The following is a 14017-nucleotide window of genomic DNA, read 5'->3' as shown; positions in this document are numbered from 1 at the left end:
GTGTCCGACTCTTCGTGACCCCATGGACTAGAGCACGCCAGGCACTCCTGTCTTCCACTGCCTCCCACAGTTTGGTCAAACTCATGCTGGTAGCTTCGAGAACACTATCCAACCATCCTGTTCTCTGTTGTCCCCTTCTCCCTGTGCCCTCCATCTTTCCCAGCATCAGGGTCTTTTCCAGGGAGTCTTCTCTTCTCATGAGGTGGCCAAAGTATTAGAGCCTCAGCTTCAGGATCTGTCCTTCCAGTGAGCACTCAGGGCTGATTTCCTTCAGAATGGATAGGTTTGATCTTCTTGCAGTCTATGGGACTCTCAAGAGTCTCCTCCAGCACCATAATTCAAAAGCATCAATTCTTCCGCGATCAGCCTTCTTTATGGTCCAGCTCTCACTTCCATACATCACTACTGGGATGTATTACTACTACCATTTATTAAATTTGTCTCCTGCCCTTAATCTGAAGATCACAGGGCAGCGCTCCACAGTCTTTGTTACATATTATAATTACTATTTATTAAATTTTGTCTTTTGCCCTTCTTCCAAAAATCCCAGGGCAGTTCACAACATAAAAATACAAAACGAGAACACAAAACTACACTAGAAAACAAAAACAAACCAACAACCACCTCCGAAACACATTTAAAAGGCCATAGAACGTTAATCAGCCCAAGGCCTGTTTTTGCCTGGTACCTAAAGATGTATAATGAAGGTGCCAAGCGAGCCTCCGTGAGGAGAGCATTCCACAAATGGGGAGCCACCACAGAAAAGGCCCCGTTCTCGTGCTTCCACTCTCCTGACCTCTCATGCTTGTTTTCTTGCCCTGAGCTCTAGAATATGGCAGGGAGCCTTGCAGGCACCACCAAATGGGACAGGGCACTCGGGGGGCAATCGTCTCAACGGCCGGAACCATTCTCATGTTCCAGAGGTCGGCCAAGGCTTTTAAAGGAGCGCCAGTCATATCAGCCAGAAAATCCCCCAGAGCCATTTGGAAACCCATTGGATCTCTTAGCCTTGGAAGGGCAGACCATCCTCTGTGGAGGGGAAAGGGTGCTGAAAGCCGAAATCTCAGTAGGAAGAGATCTGACTCTGATAAAAGGACTGGTGTCACCATTCCTCGCTTTCTGATCACCCTGTTCTTGCCTAGTTGAGAAAAGAATGTAGTAAGGTTAAGGCGTACTGGGAAATGATACATAATGAATTGAAAAGGATGTTCAAAATAACCTTTGTAAAAGCAACAACCAGAAGCTTTTCTTTTGGGAATTAGAGGGACAGAACTACCTGAATTGTATAGAAATTTATTTATGTATGCTACTACAGCAGCAAGAATGCTACTCGCCCCAAAATGGAAAGTAGCAGATGTCTCAGCAAAGGAGGAATGGATACAAAAACTTATGGAATATGCAGAAATGGCGAAGCTTCCTGGAAGAATAAGAAATCAAGATAACAAACTTTTTATAAACAAATGGAAATGGTTTATTGAATATTTACAGATAAATTGCAAACAGATAAAAACATTGGTAGGGTTATTGTAATAACCTGCAGTTACATAAGAGTATATATTTAAAGTAGATAATTAAATGAGCAAATTTGGATATGCAGAAGATATTAAAAAATAAATTTAAGGAAGCACAGAAAGGGGGCAGGAAGTCAAATTTTGAAATGTTAAAATGATTGTAAAATTAATGAAATGTATACATTTGAAAAGTATAAATAAAAACTTTTAATGAGAGAGAGAGAAACAAGGATGCCCATGGTGTGTCCTGCCACAAGCGTTGGGCTGGTGACATGTTGGTCATCATGGCAGCCACAATGTCCTGTGCCTCCTGCTCACTAAGCCCTGTAACCCTTTCAGTTTCCGACACCTCCTCTTCCAAGCATGTTCCCTCTGTCAGGAGTTCAGCCTACACTTGAGTAGGACCCTGGCAGAGACATATGCCTGACTGGCATGTTCCCTGCCTCCTGGTCTATCGTTCGTGAGCATCAAAAGCTTTCTTCAGCCCAAACATCAGAGCGACCGATGCCAACAGACACCGGCACACTTAGGGATCCGCAGAGTTTGCGCATCATGCGTGTGACAGACCTCAGCAACTCAGCATTTTGGCTAATCTACTTTATTTATATATAAACACACAGGGAGCACTGCAACATGGCTCCCTCTCTCTAGCATCAGACAGCAAAGAGGAAAAGAACAAAGGACAATAGTCCCACTTCACGGAACACAGTAACACAAACATCCTGTCTCCGTCACTTCCCACTCTGTGGAGTCAAAACATATACCGTCATGTGAAAGACAACAATCCCATGACTGCAATCACAGAGCAGGAATTCTAACACCCTCTTCTCCCTCTGACCACTCATTGTCGTCCCACCACCAATCCCCAGACTGGGCAGGAAGGCACCCAGTTGCAGTCCAGTTTTATGCAGTAACCGAACAACAAAGGCGTCAAAGCTGTCCTTCCACCACATGTGATCCTAAATATTTGCTTTCCGTGGCCCACTGCCGTTCCACATAGCTGCACTGAAAGAGGGCACCTATAGCACACGACCATGGGCCCTTGGATATTTTATTCTACCGGCATATGTGTTGATAACATGGGAACTTTCTCCAAGGATCACATCAACTCTTTAATCTTCTCTTCCAGTTTTTTGGGACGAGCTCCGGTGATTTCAAAAATCTAGGACCGAAATAAAATAAATAAATGAAAGCAATCGAAGCTCCAGGAATTTGGGAGAAGCAACAGGTCCCACAGGGATTTGCCACCCATCTCCTCCTGGTCAGACATTAGGTGACTCGTGACTGGATTTCTTTGGTAGCCCCCTTCCCAGAATGGCTCATTCCAGGGCAGAATCTGGCAGATTAGGGGCAGCCCCGGCCAGAATTTAGAGCACTAAACCGTGTTTCTAGGCCACAAATACCTTTTCTCCTTTCATGTAGAACTGGAATGTTGGCATGGCGATGATATTGCAAAGGTCAGCCACATCCTGGGGATGAGAGGTTGAACAATATGCCATATGGTCAAGGAACTAATTAAAATACACTAGACATTCTGTAAGTATCTCTAACGAGAATGCCGGAGAAAGCAAAGTATGGTGTTTTATGCCATATCTATCAGTGCTGCACCACACATTTCCTAAATTTTGATACTCCATTTGGAAATATTGCATCTGAGCAGATTGCCTAAATGAAACAGGAACTTTTCTTGCTAAACATTTGAATTGTTCAGATACCATTTGATGCCATTTGGTTCCTCCAGCGGGTACTCTTCCCAGCATCGTTTTCTCTCAACTATCACCCTCATCCACCGTTATTATATGCACTGCACTTTACAGAGTACAGTGGTACCTCGGTTTACGAACTTAATCTGTTCCGGAAGTCTGTTCTTAAACCAAAGTGTTCTTAAACCAAGGCATGCTTTCTCATAGAAAGTAATGGAAAATGGATTAATCCGTTCCAGACGATGACAAACAACCCCTAAAACAGCAATTTAACATGAATTTTACTATCTAACGAGACCATTGATCCATAAAATGAAGGCAATAATCAATGTACCGTACTATAAAATAAATAAGACAGTATTGTAGATGATGAAAATTAAAACTATTATTATTTTCTTACTAATGATAGTCATTGTTTGGATGGGGGACTTTTATCAATTTCTGTAGTCACACAATCAGCCGGTAGCTGAACTGGGTTCCACACAGTCACAAAAACAAGACACAAAAACGAAGTCACAAGCCACAGTCCACAAAAATGAGCCACAGTCACAAGTCAGTCCATAAAACGAAGAACAAGTCACTGTCAAAAAAATGAAAAAAACCATACAAACAAAAACGCAAAAAAATAGCAAAGACAAAAGCTCCAAACATCACCTCTGTGTTGTGTGAGTGCTCGGGACTCAACAGCTGACAGACTCAACTGGAAGCCTCTGATTAGCGGGGGACTCAATTTACAAATGGAACACACTCAACAGGAAGCGGAACATGTTCTGCTTCCAAGGCAAAGTTCACAAACAAAAACACCTACTTCCAGGTTTGCAGCATTCTTAATCCAAGTGGTTCACAAACTAACCTGTTCATAAACCAAGGCACCACTGTATAAGAGAGAGAGAAACAAATTCCTGCCCCAGAGAGCTTACAGTCTAAGGGCCAAACCAGACTTGACATGATCTATGAATGCACACTTTTTTTGGGGGGGGGGGGGAAATCATGTGAACAGCTGCTGAAAGCCTGAGCATCGGTGGAAATAGGGAGTTTGGAATCTTTTTGAGTCTGAGATACGTGCTAGGCTATATTACAATGGACAATTGTAACTTTATTCCTGCTCAGAGATTTCAAAACTGCATTTATGCTTCTCCGTACATGCTTTAAAAAAAGAGAGAGCAAAATAATTAAGGTTGGCTTTTCGTTCCCCAGTCTTATTTGTTTAATTTTCCTGCCTTCTGTCCTTTACAGCTAAGTTTCTAAGTGTACGTGGTCTAATGATAACTAGGGATATAAAGCTGTCATCCATCAGTTTTTAAAAAAGTCACATAATTGTTGTGTTGGGGATTTTAATTATGAAAATGATTACACCCTCCCCTGCCAGAGGGGAGCCTTTACTGCAAAAGGGGTTAAAGGTAAAGGTAAAGGTACCCCTGCCCGTACGGGCCAGTCGTGTCCGAATCTAGGGTTGTGCGCTCATCTCACTTAAGAGGCCGGGAGCCAGCGCTGTCCGAAGACACTTCCGGGTCACGTGGTCAGCGTGACGAAGCTGCTCTGGCGAGCCAGCACCAGCGCAGCACACGGAAACGCCGTTTACCTTCCCGCTGTAAAGCAGTACCTATTTATCTACTTGCACTTAGGGGTGCTTTCGAACTGCTAGGTGGACAGGAGCTGGGACTGAAAGACTGGAGCTCACCCTGCCGCGGGGATTCGAACCGCCGACCATACGATCGGCAAGCCCTAGGCACTGAGGTTTTACCCACAGCACCACCCACGTCGCTCGCAAAAGGGGTTACCCACCCCTGTTTTAAAGGCTCCTGTTGAAAACAATACCAGACTAAATAAACCCCTGGCCTGATCTAGAAAGTCTTGCTTTGTAGTTGCACTCTAACAGAAATTCTCAACATCATCTGGTTTTAGTAGCTTACCTCTGCCAAGTCCACATCAACAATGCAGAATAGCACATTTTCGTACCGAACAGCCAACTCCTACAGAACAAAATTAAACAAATCTATTAGTTAGCAGGCACAGAGGAATATTCTGGCCTGAACACACGACTACATTTTTTTTTGGCTCAAAAGCCCTTCAGTTTGAGAGATCATTCCACACTGATATCATATATATATATTGATATCAGTGGGGAATGATCTCTCAAACTGAAGGGCTTTTGAGCCAAAAAAATGTAGTGGTGTTTTCAGGCCAGAATATATATATATTTGTAAGGCACCTCCTATATCTGCTATATAAAATTGTACCACCTATATTTGAGAGAGAAACTGAAGAGTTGAGGAAGTATTAGGGTGAGCAGCTTCAGGCATGCATGGAAGAAGAGGACTATCTAGGCCAGAGTTGGGGATCCCTAATTCTATCTGACGGAGGTGGAGAAGCAACAAGACTTGCTTGCTCTTGCATCTTGAGAGAAGAGAGGTCCAAAATACATCTGCTCTCGAGAGGAAGGCATAAAGAAGGAAGGGAGGTAGGGAGCGAGTAACCCTAAGAGTATCAGGCTAACACCAAAGGGATGTCATCACAGATCAGCACAAGAAGGGCAGTCTAGGAAGCTGGGACAGTACTCTCTTTCCCCATTGCTGTGCAAACACATCAGCCTACAGCACAAACTGAAACCTCCAAGAACCTCACACCTGATATCAGATGTGACACCAGGAGCTTGGAGCTCAGTATGGGCAACAGGCTGATTACACTCCACTCTATCTCAATACCATCTGAATCAACTGAGGCTGGGCAAGAGGCTGGACCTTTGTGACATCAGGTGGAGGACAGGTATGGGACAACTGGGAGCTTCAGGTTCCTTGGCAAGGGGGGCTTTCTGGTTAGCACTGACAGGGAGCCCCCCCCCCTGGAATGGTCACACTAATAATCCTAGGGCAGCTGAGGGAGTTTGCCTTCTCCATTTGGAGGAAGCGGTTTGGATTCAATCCAAACTGCTTCCCCTGAGCAAAGCTCCCTTGAAGGTACACTCCCTACCAAATCTGGTTTCCCACCTCTGATTTCTGCCCGTTTCAACCTGGCTAAAGGCTTCAGTTTGGCACTTAAACAGCCTTAGTCACCCTGATTGAGGATCTGTATCATAAGAGAACCTAGGGAAGTGCACACTCAGCTGTGCTTGAGACCATCGGCCATGGTATCCTTCTGAAGAGGCTCTGCAGGTGGACACTCAGAGGCACAGTGATTGCCCTCCTACTTGCAGGACTGCTTGAGGAAATTGGCACTGAGGGACTTCTGCTCAGCTTCCTGGCAGTTGTGCTATGGGGTCCCCACGTGGTTCCCTCTTGTCCGCTATGCTGGTTGGCATCTACATCATCATCATCATCAAACCTTTTACAGTGATACCTCGGGTTACATACGCTTCAGGTTACAGACTCTGCTAACCCAGAAATAGTGCTTCAGGTTAAGAACTTTGCTTCAGGATGAGAACAGAAATCTTGCTGTGGTGGCGCGGCGGCAGCGGGAGGCCCCATTAGCTAAAGTGGTGCTTTAGGTTAAGAACAGTTTCAGGTTAAGAACGGACCTCCGGAACCAATTAAGTACTTAACCGGAAGTACCACTGTATTGGCATCACATACAACATCCTAGACAAATCAGTACAGAATTACCACTTCCCAGTGGCACAAAACATTTGCTCAAAGAAAGGAGGCAGAACAGTCTATCGTCACATCTCTTGGTCTCCAGGGTGATCAGACGTCTGCAGTGTATTTTGATGACAAAAAACCCAAATAGACATACAGTAGTACCTCGGGAAAGGTCCTTGGATTTTATGTTTGGTGACATGAATCAGATTCAGCCCAATCCTAGCTATATTTACTTGAAGGCAAGCCACACTGACTTCAACAAGGCTTAACTGGACTGCATCCAGGGAGCCTTTCGGGCGAATAGAACAAAGAATCTTGTGACAGCTTTACAGGTAAGAGTTTCACTGTATTCTGCCACTGTATTCTGCTCTGGTCAGACCTCACCTGGAGTACTGTGTCCATTTCTGGGCACCACAGTTCAAGAAGGACACTGACAAACTGGAACATGTCCAGAGGAGGGCAACCAAAATGGTCAAAGGCCTGGAAACAATGCCTTATGAGGAACGGCTAAGGGAACTGGGCATGTTTAGCCTGGAGAAGAGGAGGTTAAGGGGTGATATGATAGCCATGTTCAAATATATAAAAGGATGTTACATAGAGGAGGGAGAAAGGTTGTTTTCTGCTGCTCCAGAGAAGCGGACACGGAGCAATGGTTCCAAACTACAAGAAAGAAGATTCCACCTAAACATTAGGAAGAACTTCCTGACAGTAAGAGCTGTTTGACAGTGGAATTTGCTGCCAAGGAGTGTGGTGGAGTCTCCTTCTTTGGAGGTCTTTAAGCAGAGGCTTGACAACCATATGTCAGGAGTGCTCTGATGGTGTTTCCTGCTTGGCAGGGGGTTGGACTCGATGGCCCTTGTGGTCTCTTCCAACTCTATGATTCTATGATTCTATGATTCATTTTGGCATGAGCTTTCTGGTGAATGTGAGTTCCTCAGAATACAACTTGAAAACCTCCGCTCTCAAACGAAGCCCTACGATTACCACTGCAGCCTTCACCTACATCTTCTGAACCTCCTTCAAACCTATACATCTACTAAAGGTGCAGAAGCCTTGTCCTCTTCTTCACCTAGCCACCCAAAGCCCTAAGTCCACATTTCCCAGTTGTACATGACGGACAGCCTTGGCAGTAGAGGGTTTCTGAACTGAACGGAAAAGTTCCACTTTGAGCAAGCAGAACAAAACAAAGAAGCAAAGTAGGTCAATGCAAGGCAAGAGTTCAGGGTTCAAGAGCAACCTAGAGAGCTCATAAGTTGAGCCCAGGCTAGAGACTCAATAACAACAACTCCCATTCACCCCTGACCACTGACCATGGTAGCAAGGACTGGTGGAAGTAGGAGCCCAGGAACATCAGAACAGCTGCAGGTTTCCTTTGCCCAGGAAGTAGTCCCACATACCTGGAATATGTGTTACCACCTCTTTTAATCTACATCACAGAAGTCCTTTTATCCTATGCATCTGGTGACAACAACTTCATATACTGTGAAGTTATGAGGTCTGAAACAGATGAAGTCTTGTCGTTCACATTTTTTTTTTATGGAAACAGATTTTAATTCAAACCCTTCATTATTAGTGTTTGCTTGATTAAGCCAAGCAACAAATGAGAACAGATGGGATGGCACTTACAGGGAGACAGACACTGGAACCAAAGAGTGAGCATGAGTGAAAACAAGAGGCAGACAATTTGTAGTTTTTCACATGGAGGGGACAGGCATCATTTGTAGGTTCTTCTATAATGAAATTATCTTTCCCGAGAGCAGCTGACATTCCACCACCACATGACCTTGTGAGTGGAAGTTGACTAAGATGGTTTTGATCCCTCTCTCTCACTGGCTCAAGGGCAAAGTGATAAGTTCTGGAATATCTCTTTGTGTCAGAATCTTGCAAAAGAGATCACGGCTCCCGTGACTTTTAATAGTGCAGAAGGTACTGAAACAAAAAACAAATGGCAGAATTCAACTACGCAGTTGCAGGCGACACGACTCCTTCCCTCTCATCCCTTTGTGTGCCCCTCGTGCCCCCTAAATTTGCTCTGGTGGGTTGGGGGAAACATCAGAACATGATGTTCCCACATCACGGGAGGCTGCTTTGGGGAGTGGGAAAATGCATGATATAATGACATCACGATGCGGGGGGTAAGGGGTCCTATATTGTAAGGGGTGGGCGGGTGGGGGAAGCAAAGGCATCGCTTTAAAGTGGCAGCTCTGTGTCACAGATAACATGTGCTTGCACCCCCAGTCTTTACGCTAGACTTGTATTGTTGGTTTTACAGGCCCACCAACATTTCTGGGATGAAAATAGAGATGCCCTACTGTAATTATTATTATTATTATTATTATTATTATTATTATTATTATTATACTTTGACCATCTGGTTGGCCTGTCTCAGCCACTCTGGGCAGCTTCCAGCACATATAAAAACATAATAAGACATCAAACAGAAACTTCCTGAAACAGGGCTGCCTTCAGATGTCTTCTAAAAGTTGTGTTCTTTATCTCCTTGAGGGGAGGGCATTCCACAAGGAGGGTGCCACTACCAAGAAGGCCCTCTGCCTGGTTCCCTGTAGCTTAACTTCCAGCAGTGAGTTATCCACTCTCTCATATACTTATACCCTGCCCATCTGACTGGGTTGCCCCAGCCACTCTGGGTGGCTACCAACATATATAAAAACATAATAAAACATTAAGCATTAAAAAACACACACCTGATACGGAAGGGGGGGGCATGTCTTCTTCACCTTCTTCTTTGCTACAATATATCAATTTATTTCCAATTGTCAATGTCGAAAGGGACTAAAATCTATAAAATTCATAGAAAATCAACGTGCCAGTTTGCTCAATTTCTCTAGGACTCCATCACACCTCCCCTGTCCAGCATAATCCCTCAAGCAAGGTGTTAAGACCCTAATCCTGTCAAATCGCTCTGATCAGCCTTTCCTCCAGACAATGTCAGGTGGTAGACTATGCATATTTGGGACCATTGTTTTCTCATCCCCAGGAAGTGTTTATCTGTGCATATCTCCAGCTCTGCATATTCCCCCCTCCCTCCTCCATATGTTAATCTGTGTAACCCAACCTCCCTTTAATATATTCATGATGTAATCTGTGTAACCAAACCTCTCTTTAATGTATTCATGACGTGTTTTGCACTGTATTCTGGGACATGGAGGGAGTTTCAAAAACTCATGTCACCTCTTTCTCACTGTTCAATCTCGCCTTGAACCTGTTGCGCAATAAACTTGGATCTTCTGCTGTTTGCTCCTGTCTCCGGCTGAGCTCATTTTCCTCCGCAGGGACCCACGGACTTAGTCCGATGAGCTGGGTGGCAGAGCAGCCTCGCACCCAGATTTTGCCGTAACACACCTATACAGGGCTGCGTTGAGATGGCTCAGGGGTCAGATAACTCCATACCCTCCATCATTTCTCCAAAGAAAATCAGGACATCCTACCATACCTTCCAACATTTCTCTGATGAAAATAGGGACATCTTAAGGAAATGCAGGACATTCTGGGATCAAATCAGAAACTCGGACGGCTTCTGTAAATCTGGGATTGTCCCTGGAAAATAGGGACACCTGGGGAGTCTGTGTTTAAAGAGGGTTTTGGCAGCCTTTTTAATGACTTGGGGATCTATGGAGTGAGCCGGCACTGTTTGTATCCTTTAACTGACAGTTTTGGCCAGGAAGATGCGCAGCAACGTTTGGCTGACTTACTGAACATGCTTCTGCAGAAGCTGCCTTTTAAATCTTTCAGCAGAGTCACCCAAGGACCTTTGACTTTGATTCATTAACAAGCAAACGCCATATCTCCTTTCACTTTTTAAGTGCTTTGCTAAAAGCCCTTTGTTGCAATCTCTAGAACTTTCCTGGGAAGACACATTAGCAACTTGCTCTCCACCTAAACTGCAATTTGGCTGCTTCATAATATCAGATGCCTATATTTCTGACTTTGTTATTATCCCTCGAATGCCTGTAGGTATCTCATCACCCAATGAGAGGTCTTCCTGGTGCCAAGGTAGTCCTCTGCTTAAAAGAGTAAGCAATAACAAATGATATACAATGAATTGAAGAAAATGTTGAAAATAACATTTGTTAAACAACCAGAAGCCTTCCTGTTAGGTATTTTAGGTCAAGATCTGCTGAAAGAGAAGAGGACATTATGTATGCTACTACGGCGGTGAGAATTCTGATAGCACAAAACTGGAAGACTGGAGAAATTCCAACAAAAGAACAATGGCAAGAGAAATTGTTGAATTATTCAGAACTGGCAAAACTGACGGACAGACTACGAGAAAAGGACAACAGTGACTTTGAAAAATAGTGGGAACCTTTTATAACATATTTGCAGAAACAAAGTAAGAACGTTGACTTGATGGCAGGATTTAAATACTGTAAACACTATTGCTGTGAGAGAAGCAAGAAGTGGCTATGGCAGGTTCTGGTGAAATCTCTCTCCCAAGAAGCTCACAGTGTAAAGTCTGAGAGGTGAGGAGAATGAAACAATAGATGGAACGATAAGAGGTTGAGGCAAGGTTGGCAAGGGATGAATATGAGGAACTAATTCTTTTTTTGTTTGGGGCTGAGGATTCAGAGATAAGCCAAAGACTTCATAGGAAAGGTGTGTTCTGAGCAGAGGTTTGAAGAAAGCAACATGGAGACAACATGGGAAGCATGTTGAGGTATAGAAGATAGCAAAGGACCATAGCTCAGTGGTAGAAGAAGATTCCAGATTCAATCCCTGTCATCTCCAGTGTTAAAATGAAACAGGTAAGAGGTGATGTGAAATAACTTAGGCACCAGCGACCCTGGAGAGCACCAAGTTAGACAGATGTGAGCTGGTGCAAGACAGCCTCCAATGATCTGAAGGGAGAATCGGCCCAGTTGCAAAGCAAAATCAGGACAGCAATGGAACCACATTTTCTCCTTGCACCGCGGAAAGGCCTGTAACGGCAACACGAGACTTACTTACGTGAACCAAAGGACGGATCATTTTGCAAGGCCCGCACCATTTTGCTGAAAAGTCAACAACCACCAGTTTGGGTCCTGCATTCTTTAGTAGATCGTTGAATTCTTTCTGTTTGGAAAGCAAGGGCACAGGCCGTCAGCAGATGAGCCAATCACATAACTACAAGAAGGGGTGAACCTCTGGACCAGGGACTGACCGTAACCCTCTAGGGCTCTCTTATCTGGCCCTCAGGACTCTCTCTAGGGCCATACCCCTTCACCAGGTTACCCCTTCCCCCCGACTGGTCCTGCTCTACGACCTCCTCAGGTGATTTTAGCCTAGCTGGGATGTGACCTTGAACTGAGATAATTCTCCTTACTTGCCTGTGTAGAGGATGGAAAGTGTGTTTTTGTGTGGAAACCTCTGACTTTAAGTAACTAGCTGCACATTTTTGTCGGTGGGCCCCCTCTCCACTGGCATTCAGTCCCCCCAAATGTTCCTCATGACCACTTGAACTGAAAATGGTTCCCTTCCCCTAAAATAGCAGGAGTGACAAATACACCCAGATATTTGATCTCCGTGTTTCTTAAGAGGATGATTTTTTTATCACCCCCAAACTATGCCTTTTATCACAGATATTTTCAATTGTACAACTTTTTATTTTGTTTACTGTTCTTTGAACCAAGACTACACGATAATCACTTCCCTCTTTGTAAAGACTGAGTCAGCTCTGGATCATAGATAAAGGGCTATTTTGGGTCAGGATTAAATCACGCATCGGCAAACTCAGGCTGTGCAACTACAGCTGATTTAGTGCCCTTGTGCAACTGCTTCACCCAAAGATTAGACTTTTGTGATAAAGAAAGTGAGGGGGAAATATGCTGAAAAGTGTGGGGTAACTTTGTATAACCACCTCACCAGCAAATCAAAATGAATGCTCAGCAATTAGATGGTGTCATCTAACTTCCTCACAAATATTATGCCAGTGAATCAGAATGAATGCTCAAAAATCAGGTTTGTCCGGATGTAACCTAGGCCAATACCCATGGTCAAAGAGAAAGAAGAATTAGATGTCAAATTAAAGCACACAGATGAAGAGAACTGTTTTGCCAAGTTGCCCCAATACAGGAGAAAATTCACCCCAAACCGGAGTAGAGTTTTCTGCAAAACTGCTCCGTCATGATTGGACCAAAAGCAAGACCCAGTACATTTTAAAATGATAAATTGTGATTCTTTTCTTTCTTTCTTTCTTTTCTTTTCTTAACAACTTACCTCTTGCTTATGATGACGTGCTAAGTGACTAAGAATCAGGGCTGTAACCTATAGCCACTTTTCTCGCAGGAAGCTTCACGGAACTCAATGGGAATTTGCTTTTGAGAAAACATGGCTATGATTGCCTGTTGAGCTCTAAAGATACAGGTTCAGCTAGGATTGCCATATTTCAAAAAGTGAAAATTCGGACAGAGTATTTTTTTTTATTTTTATTTTTTTTGCAAAATTGCAAAGAAGACATGGGCTGCCATACGCCTGGATTTTTCCTGACGTTTCGGCGATTTTTGCCCGGACACTGCTTGCAGCTGCAGTATTCCGGATATGTCAGGGAAATTCCGGATGTATGGCAACCCTAGGCTCAGCATTTTACAAGGCACTGAGCAATCTGACACCATGAGCATCTTTGCAAATGGCTAAAAGGCAAAATTCTGTTTCACCCATCACCGTGTCCAGAAAGGGGGTGAGGGTGGAGGAGTGAGAAGGGGAAAATGCTTATTCATCAATTTCTGCAGATTTGGCAAGCTTTGGCTGAATTTCTTCCAGTTATCTACTTGGCTTTCAATGAGACATCAAGCTAATTCTATAGTAGCATGAATTCAAACACTTGCCCGATTGCGTATATTCGGTAGCACCGCAGATTCCTCCATTAGGTCCTCTTCAAGCTATTTTCTCCCCCACAAATTTTATCATCAGCAAGTGATTCAAAGTCAGATCAGGTTGCCAGGATGCTTTTATGACATAGAGAAGTGTGCCAGCTCAAACCCTCTCAATATTCAGCTACACAATTACTTCTCATGGCTTTCATGGAGGGCCTCCTAGCTGTCACTGGGGAAGGCCTGGAGCGGGTTGCATTCAGGGCCAGATTTCGGTTTGATGAGGCCCTAAGCTACTGAAGGCAATGGGGCCCTTTACAGTGGTACCTTGGGTTAAGTACTTAATTCATTCCGGAGGTCCATTCTTAACCTGAAACTGTTCTTAACCTGAAGCACCACTTTGGCTAATGGGGCCTCCT

At 44.2% G+C, this 14017-nt stretch overlaps 1 protein-coding gene across 1 annotated transcript; it reads right to left on the bottom strand.

Annotated features, from left to right (window-relative positions):
• Positions 1-2546: 2546 nt before the first annotated feature.
• On the bottom strand, positions 2547-13714 carry LOC307206535 (thioredoxin-like). Its single transcript, XM_079959902.1, has 5 exons — positions 13610-13714; positions 11758-11858; positions 5128-5187; positions 2915-2980; positions 2547-2673 (listed from the first exon to the last, which is right to left on the bottom strand). Exons 1-5 carry the CDS (start codon positions 13650-13652, stop codon positions 2611-2613), a joined length of 333 nt encoding a protein of 110 aa, XP_079816028.1. The 5' UTR covers positions 13653-13714; the 3' UTR covers positions 2547-2610.
• Positions 13715-14017: the final 303 nt, after the last annotated feature.

The sequence above is a fragment of the Podarcis cretensis genome (genome assembly GCF_951804945.1).
Source record: "Podarcis cretensis genome assembly, chromosome: 17".
Lineage (NCBI taxonomy): Eukaryota > Metazoa > Chordata > Lepidosauria > Squamata > Lacertidae > Podarcis > Podarcis cretensis.
The sequence above is the reverse complement of the archived record's forward strand: the minus strand, read 5'-3'. Positions and strand labels throughout refer to the sequence as shown.

Bases quoted from the DNA above. Each gene is read 5' to 3' on its own strand.
- LOC307206535 (XM_079959902.1), bottom strand. From the start codon at position 13,652: ATGGAGGAATCTGCGGTGCTACCGAATATACGCAATCGGGCAA. The intron at 5,188-11,757 runs GTAAGTAAGTCT...TTTGTTCTGTAG, and splicing joins TGATCCGTCCTTTGGTTCAC to GAGTTGGCTGTTCGGTACGA. The intron at 2,674-2,914 runs GTATTTGTGGCC...TTTCGGTCCTAG, and splicing joins TCTACATGAAAGGAGAAAAG to ATTTTTGAAATCACCGGAGC.